Source organism: Phragmites australis, chromosome 24 (genome assembly GCF_958298935.1).
Source record: "Phragmites australis chromosome 24, lpPhrAust1.1, whole genome shotgun sequence".
Classification (NCBI taxonomy): Eukaryota; Viridiplantae; Streptophyta; class Magnoliopsida; order Poales; family Poaceae; genus Phragmites; species Phragmites australis.
Genome location: NC_084944.1, coordinates 16,714,855 through 16,723,208, shown reverse-complemented (window position 1 = coordinate 16,723,208; position 8,354 = coordinate 16,714,855). Strand labels below are relative to the sequence as shown.

General features: G+C 52.1%; 1 protein-coding gene across 1 annotated transcript; it reads right to left on the bottom strand.

The window, feature by feature from the left end:
• Positions 1 to 902: 902 nt before the first annotated feature.
• LOC133906916 (3-ketoacyl-CoA synthase 1-like) lies at positions 903 to 7,870 on the bottom strand. The gene is made up of 2 exons (XM_062348877.1): positions 7,347 to 7,870; positions 903 to 2,194 (listed from the first exon to the last, which is right to left on the bottom strand). The coding sequence occupies exons 1-2, from the start codon at positions 7,840 to 7,842 to the stop codon at positions 993 to 995; spliced, it is 1,698 nt and encodes a 565-aa protein (XP_062204861.1). The 5' UTR covers positions 7,843 to 7,870; the 3' UTR covers positions 903 to 992.
• Between the last annotated feature and the right edge of the window lie 484 nt (positions 7,871 to 8,354).

Below are 8,354 nucleotides of genomic sequence, written 5' to 3'. Positions count from 1 at the left end.
ATTTGGGGGAAGCCGAGGAACTACGTAAACTCGATAAGGAATAGCCAAGAGACTGAGTTGAAGGCCTTAGCAATGTCCACTTTCAGCAGGAGGCGGGAGATTTCTCGTGAAAAATATTTTCATAATATAGTAATTTTTAACTTTTGATTACTATTTTCACGTAGAAAGTAGCAGTCAAAGTTGCATAAAAAAGACTTTCGATACCAAATTGTAATATATTTACGAACATAGTGAGTAACGATTTAATAGAAAGAACAGGATGTCCCTACAGCTGCAAGCCAACGATAAGCATGCTTTTGGATACAGCTGCAGAGACTCATTTCTCCACCAGCATACTCCACCTGGATGAAGCATTAATCACCGGTTTCGGTCATGCCCTTGATACTGACAATGAAAGCACTCTTTCTTGAAGCTCCGATGGTTGGAAGCAGACTTGGTTAGTCAAGCCTACTCACCTACCACATAATCATATGAATGAACAAACTAATTCCTACCCTGCGAAGATCGGGCCGACAATGCAAACAGTCTCTTTCAAGCACAGTTTTCACCTTAGAAGCCATTATGAGATACAATTGAGGAAAAACATGTTTACACACATTCTCATTACCTAACATCTGTTACAACTTCCAACGGTATATCTGTTGTTCATCACAGTCTTGCCATCATCATCCTAATCATTGACCAACCACAGCACATTAACACCACCCTGTTCCTGCACTACAGATAGGTTGCTCATAGCTGATAAGAAACTAATGGGTTGTTTGGTTTGAGGAGTGAAATGGCGATGAATCATCCGATCATAACTCCGAACCTATTCCATTACCACCTCATCATTCACCAGCATGCTTAGTTTATATATGAGGGATAGGGTCATCCCACTAAAATTCAACCAAACACCCCCATAAAATTATAATGCTGTGTTCTTTTATCATATAGTTGTTGTGGATGCATCCACAGAAATGACTTAATTCATTCACTAACGGAGAAGGTGATCAGATGTACGCTTTCGGCGGGTAGGTCTCCACGCTGTCCACCCACGGGTTGCATCCGCCGCGGTCGCCGTTGCCGTCGGCGCGCACTGGCGGCACGTCGTGGAGCGCGCGCCAGACTGCGCTGTTACACTTGAACCCGGAGCCGAAGCCGATCTGCCACACGCGGTGGCCGCGCCGGATGCGGCCCTTGGCCTCTGCGTAGGCGAGCTCGTACCAGAGCGAGCTGCTGCTGGTGTTTCCGAACCGGTGCAGGGTGCACTTGCTAGGCTCCATGTCGGCGTCGCCGAGGCCCAGACTGCGCTGCACTTCCCCCAGCACGGCGCGTCCGCCGGCGTGCACGCAGAAGTGCTCGAACGCGCGCCGGAAGTCTGGGATGTACGGCCTGGTGCCTCGGGCGCGGAGCACGCGCCGGACCACCAGAGACTTCAGGAACTTGAGCTGCTCCGATAGCGGGAGCACGAGCGGGCCCATGGTGGTGATGTTCGTCTTCAGCGCGTCGCCGGCGACGGCCATGAGCTCGCGCGCCAGAGACACGCCGACCTTGCCGCGGTTATCCTCGCGCTGGTACACGCAACCGAAGCACTCGTCGGCCGCGCCCTTGTGGGTACGCACCGTGTGCAGGAGCTGGTACTTGGCGCGCCCGGCATCGGCGCGGCGGTTGGACAGCATTGCCGCGGCGCCGCCCATGCGGAAGATGCAGTTAGGCAACAGCATGGAGCGGTCGTTGCCGAAGTACCAGTTGAGCGTGATGTTCTCGGTGCTGACCACGACGGCGTAGCACCCGGGGTTCGCCTGCAGCATGTCCCTGGCGAGGTCGACGGCGATGAGCCCCGCGCTGCAGCCCATGCCGCCGAGGTTGAACGACTTAACGTCCTCGCGCATCTTGTAGCGGTGCACGACCATGGACGCCAGCGACGGCGTCGGGTTGAAGAGGCTGCAGTTCACGATGAGCACGCGCACGTCGCGGCGCGGGTCGATCCCCGTGGCGGCGAACAGCGCATCTAGGCAGCCGAACATGACGGCCTCGGCTTCTGCGCGCGCCTCCCCCATGGACAGCCGCGGCGGCTGAGCCTGGATGCCCGGCGGAAGGTACGTCCGGTCGCCGAGCCCGGAGCTCTTCGTGATCTTGGTCTGGAACTCGAGCGCCTCGGCGTCGAAGAAGCCTGTGCTCTCGTTCATGTCCAGAATGTTAGAACCGGCGGCTCGCCGGACCTAGGATTCCACCGCCACCGGCGTTGCCCGGAGCGCGGTCACCAGGAGCTGGAACGCGAGAGCTTGTAACTGAACACGCGAGAAGACACACTTTTTCCACTGCAATACACAGCTTCTATTGATGCACTGATTCAATACTTAACTGGCCTTGATCCGCATTCCCCGCCACGACTCGCTGCTGCACGGTGTGCCGTTTTACTCGGTCACCCGCGCGACATGCACGGTGAGCGCGCCATGGCGGAGATAGGCCTTAGGACGCGGTCATGACGCAGCGCATGCATATCTCTACGCTGCCCACAATTCTACGCGCTAACTAAACATGCTATTACATGATTGTAACAAACATCTAATGCACCTACATGAGTACAATGATACTGTCACGATTACAAGTATGAACATCAACAATTCACCCCCTTAATCGTGACTTAGCTTGCTGACACCCAGCTGCTGTCGCATCTCCACGAATTTGATCCTTCCCAAGGGCTTTGTCAGGATGTCTGCTAGCTGCCTGTCAGTGCTTACATGCTCTACCTCAGCAATGCCATTCACAACACACTCTCTTATGTAATGGTATCGAGTGTCTATGTGTTTGGTTCTTTCATGATACACTGGATTTTTGCACAGCTCGAGTGCCGACTTGCTGTCCATTAGAAGCCTGAATTTCTGCAGTTTCTGACTAATCAGATCTGCAATGAGCCTACTCAACCACACCCCTTGGCAAGCTGCTGATGCTGCTGCAATATACTCAGCCTCACAGCTGGACAGTGACACAACTCGTTGTTTCTGTGAAGTCCATGTCACCACATTGCCATTCAGGAAGAACACAACTCCAGATGTGCTCTTTCTCTTCTCCAGGTCACCTGCATGATCACTGTCAGAGTAACCCAACAGTTTCAGGTTTTCAGTAGGTTTGTTCAGGTACTTGCATCCATATTCAGAAGTTCCTGCTATGTATCTGACAATCCTCTTTATAGCAGCCCAATGTTCATTGGTAGGGGACTCCATGAATCTACTAACCATGCCCACAGAATAGGCTATGTCAGGTCTAGTATTCACCAAATACCTCAGACTACCAACTATGCTTCTGTACCTGGTTATGTCTCTTGCCATATCAGGTCTGCCAGGTAGGAGTTTGCTATTCTGATCCATGGGGGTGTCTACTGGATTACAACCAGTCATGCCACATTGCTCTACAATTTTCTCAGCATATGCTCTCTGGCAAATAGTGATTTCACCAGGTTTCTGTTTGACTTCCATTCCCAAGTAGTAGCTCAACAATCCCAAGTCACTCATACTGAAAGTTCTGCTCATCTGCTGCTTGAACTCTGAGATTTTTTCACTGTCAGGCCCACAGATGACAAGATCATCTACATACACTCCAAGCAGTAGCAGTGAGCTGCCACTGCCTCTTTTGTAGACTGCATGTTCTTCTTCACTTCTGCAGAACCCCAGCTTGACAAGTTCATGATCTAATTTTGCATTCCATGCTCTGGGTGCCTGTTTCAGGCCATACAGAGCCTTTTTCAGCTTCAGCACCTTCCCTGGGAATTTTGGATTTTGAAAACCTGGAGGCTGATGAACATATACTTCCTCCTGTAATTCACCATTCAAGAAAGCAGATTTGACATCCATATGATGCACTTGTCACTTCCCTTGAGCTGCTAGTGCTAGTATCAGCTTCACCGTTTCCAGCCTAGCTACAGGAGCAAATACCTCCTCATAATCCACTCCATACTTTTGAGCATATCCCTTTGCTACAAGCCTTGCTTTATATTTTATTATATTCCCCTCTGGATCTCTTTTCTCCTTAAAAACCCACTTCAAGCCAATTGCCTTGTGACCCTTTGGTAAATCAGTATAATACCAAGTGTTATTTTCTTTGATTGATTTCAGCTCACTATTCATTGCTTCTAACCAGCATTTCTCCTCTAGTGCTTGTTCCACTCCAGATGGCTCATCTGCTGCAAGGAAACATACACCACTGTATTCATAATCTTGAATCTCATCAGTGGACCCAAACAAGTCATCAAGTGTTCTGAATCTTAGAGGTCCTCCAAATGTTTCTTCAGAGTGTGCACTAGGTGGTGTTGCCCATTGTGCAGCTGGCCCTTGATCTGATCCTGGAGCATTCTGGGGACTTGGTGTTGCAAACCCAGGTTGCATATCACCATCTGGCTCAACAGCCCCACCCCCTTGATTCTCTGCAGCTTGCTCTACTACATTTCCAGCTGTTGTTAGATCTTCATCAGTCGACTCATAATTGACAACAAAGGTGTCTGTCAACTGGTGCTCACTGTTTACTACATTGGCCCAATCAAAAGGATGCTTTTCATCAAAAATCACATCTCTGCTGACAACCAGTTTCTTGGTAGCAGGATCAAAAAATCTGTAACCCTTTGTACCAGATTCATATCCTATGAAGGCCATTTTTCTTGATCTGTCAGAGAGCTTGTTTACACCTGGACCAACAATTTTCACATGAGCCAGACAGCCAAAGGTCCTGAGATGATTCACCCTGGGTTTCTTGCCATGCCATGCCTCAAAGGGTGTTATATTGTTCAGGCTTTTTGTAGGCGACCTGTTCAATATATAAACTGCAGTACACACTGCCTCACCCCACAGCTCATATGGAACCTGCATGGTTTTCAACATACACCTAGCCATTTCTATGACAGTTTGGTTTCTTCTCTCTACCACCCCATTCTGCTGAGGAGAATAAGGAGTGGTGGTGTAATGTTTGATTCCACCTTCACTACAGAAAACTGAGAACATATTGGAAGTGAACTCACCACCCCTATCTGTCCTCAGAGCCTTTAACTTGGCATCAGTCTCATTTTCAGCTCTCATTTTTATCTTCTTGAAACAGTCAAGAGCCTGATCTTTTGACTTGAGCATTTCTACCCACATGTATCTGCTATGATCATCCACTACCAACAGGAAATAGGAAGCACCCCCCACTGTTTTTGGAGTGATATGACCACACAAATCAGCATGAACAAGTTCTAGGCATTTTCCTGCTCTGAAGCTTGACACTTTGGGAAAAGGAGCTCTATGTTGTTTGCCAAGAACACAACCATTACAGATTTTCTCTACCCTTGTAACAGTTGGCAACCCTTCTACCATTTGCTTTGCACTAAGATCACTCAAGGCTCTGAAATTTAGGTGCCCATATCTAGCATGCCACAGCCAAGATGCATCATCAGTTTGTGCTAGCAAACACACTGGGGGAACTAGACTCAACTTAGCAAGGTACAGTCTATTGCCACTTCTAGGTGCAGAGATTAACAGAGTCTGTGCCTGATCGAACACTCGCAGCCTCCCATTCTCTCCCAAATACTTGAACCCCTTCTCTTCTAACTGACCCAGGCTGATTATATTACTTTTCAACTGAGGAATGTAGTAGACGTCAGTCAATACCTTATGACCGTGTTGACGGTCCTGGATCACCACGGAGCCCACACCTTGGATCTCGACGCGAGACCCGTCACCAAAACGCACTGAGCCGCGGACACTTGCGTCGAGCTGTGACAGCGCCGACCGTGTGCCCGTCATGTGGTTGCTTGCGCCGGTGTCGAGCACCCACTCGTCGTCAGGGACCTCCACCGGGATCACGTTCTCCGTCATGTGGACGATCTGGTGCGGCGCGTGCACGACGTCGCATGTGGCCAGCATCAGAGCGCCTTGTTCATGGCCAGCAACCGCCACGTTCGCCTCTGGTTGCTGTGCCTCCTTCTTTTTCTCCTTTTTTGGCCGCTTGCAGTCCTCGGCCCAGTGGCCGTAGATGCCACAGTTGCGGCAACGACCTTTGCGCCGCGGCGTGCCCATGGAGGTGAGCTTGACGCCGCCATTGTTGCCGCCCTGAGAGCATGCCGTCGGCGCCTTGTTCTTGGTCTGGCCACCACCGCTGCCTCCGGCGCCTTCCTTGTTTGGCGCACCGCGAAGCCGGTGTTTGTTTCTCTCCAGCCAAGCCTCCTCTGCCAACAGCAATCGACCGGCTTTGTCAGTCACCTGTTCGACTCCGACATTGAGCCGCTCCTCCGCCGCACGCAGCCGGCCGACCAACTCCTCCACGGTGAGCGCCTTCATATCACAGAACATTTCGATCGAGATAACAACACTGGCAAAACGAGAAGGTACCACCCGTAAGAATTTCTTGACGACGCGGGTGTCCTCCATCGTCTCGCCCAGCGCGCGGAGGTTGCCGACGAGGTTGTTGACGCGCATGCCGAAGTCGTCGATCGACTCGCCCTCTTTGAATTTGATGTTCTCAAACTCCTGCATCAGCTTCTGGGCGTTGACGTCCTTCACTCGATCCGCACCGAGACGCATGGTCTTCACCACCTCCCATGCCTCCTTCATCGTCTGGCGCCCCCCCAGCGTCTGCCACATGTCTTCCGGGACCGAGCGCATGAGTGCGCTCAGAGCCTGGCGATCATGGGCGCGCTTAGGATTGGTGCCTGGCTCGATCACGTACCAAATCTCCATGGCTTCGTAGTTGCACTGCATCAACATGGCCCACTGGGTGTAGTTCGATCGCGTCAACATGGGCCACATCAACGAGTTCTCCTTCACGCCCGCCGAACTCGAGCTCGCCGGCGAGTCACTCATGGCGGATGGCGATTGTCGTCGCGGGATGATGTGCTTCTTCCTCGCTGGCTCTCGTGGTGGGCTCACTGACCCACTATAGAACATCCACCAGGCTCTGATACCAGAGTGTTAGAACCGGCGGCTCGCCGGACCTAGGATTCCACCGCCACCGGCGTTGCCCGGAGCGCGGTCACCAGGAGCTGGAACGCGAGAGCTTGTAACTGAACACGCGAGAAGACACACTTTTTCCACTGCAATACACAGCTTCTATTGATGCACTGATTCAATACTTAACTGGCCTTGATCCGCATTCCCCGCCACGACTCGCTGCTGCACGGTGTGCCGTTTTACTCGGTCACCCGCGCGACATGCACGGTGAGCGCGCCATGGCGGAGATAGGCCTTAGGACGCGGTCATGACGCAGCGCATGCATATCTCTACGCTGCCCACAATTCTACGCGCTAACTAAACATGCTATTACATGATTGTAACAAACATCTAATGCACCTACATGAGTACAATGATACTGTCACGATTACAAGTATGAACATCAACACAGAAAGCCGTCCTTGGAGATGGCGTGCTCGTTGCTGGGCTTGTAGCACGCGAAGTCCACGAGGTACACCGGCCGGGGCCGCTTGAGATAGTACACGGTGAGCAGCAGCACCGCTGCGCCGAGCCACGCGACACAGGTGAGCAGGTCGAGCGAGTACATCCTGTCTACGCCGACGTTGAGCTCGAGCCGCGCGAACGACCAGGCCGCCGCGGCGAGGAGCGGCGGCGCTAGCGCGAGCAGAACCCAGGACGAGGGCGCGGGGAGGCCGCCGGACCGCAGGCCGAGGCGGACGTACTTGAGGTTGACGCTCCGCGCGAAGTCCGGCAGCCGGCGCCGGATCTTGACCACGAAGCTGCTGGGCTCCGCCGCGGCCTCGGCAAAGTCCACCTCGGCCGTGAGGCGCTCGCGCTCCATGACCGCCGCGGCTTCCATGGAGTCTCCGTCTCCGCTCGGGTCGCGTCGGATTGGACTGACTAGAGCTCGAGTTGTTTGCATGCGCGTGACTGTTGAGTTTTGGTTGGAGTTGGGTAGAATATGGACAAGCGCGGCAAGTCAATTTATAGGCGTTTTATTGGGAGGAAAACGAGAGGAGCAGCTGCCGCGAAAGTAACGAACGCCGCCTTGAAGCTTGGGAGAGCTAGAGCTGCCATTTTAGCGGTCAAAATTCAAGCATCTGATGGAATTTTGCTAAGAAAGCTTCGAATTTCATCGTACTCCTCGAATTGAAGAGCAATTTTGTTCGTTCTTGTCGAGTACTCGAGTCGAATATATTTGGTCAGAGCCACTTCTTGATCTATTTTCTGCTGTGGAGGATATTGTACTCGCTTGATTACGCTCATAAGCTTGTCATGTACGGGTACCAATGACCACATGGAAGCTAGAGGCTCGCGAACTGCTTGGGCTCGACTTGTCGTGGGCTCGACTTGAACTGTTTTTGAGGGACTTCCATGGTCGAACCTCAAGTTGACAGACGTACGTATCTGGCGTGATCTTGCACGACGGTTGAT

Coding starts and splice junctions, on each gene's coding strand:
- LOC133906916 (XM_062348877.1), bottom strand. CDS start 7,842: ATGCAAACAACTCGAGCTCTAGTCAGTCCAATCCGACGCGACCCGAGC. Junction 2,195..7,346: donor CTCCAAGGACGGCTTTCTGT/GTTGATGTTCAT, acceptor AGGTCCGGCGAG/CCGCCGGTTCTAACATTCTG.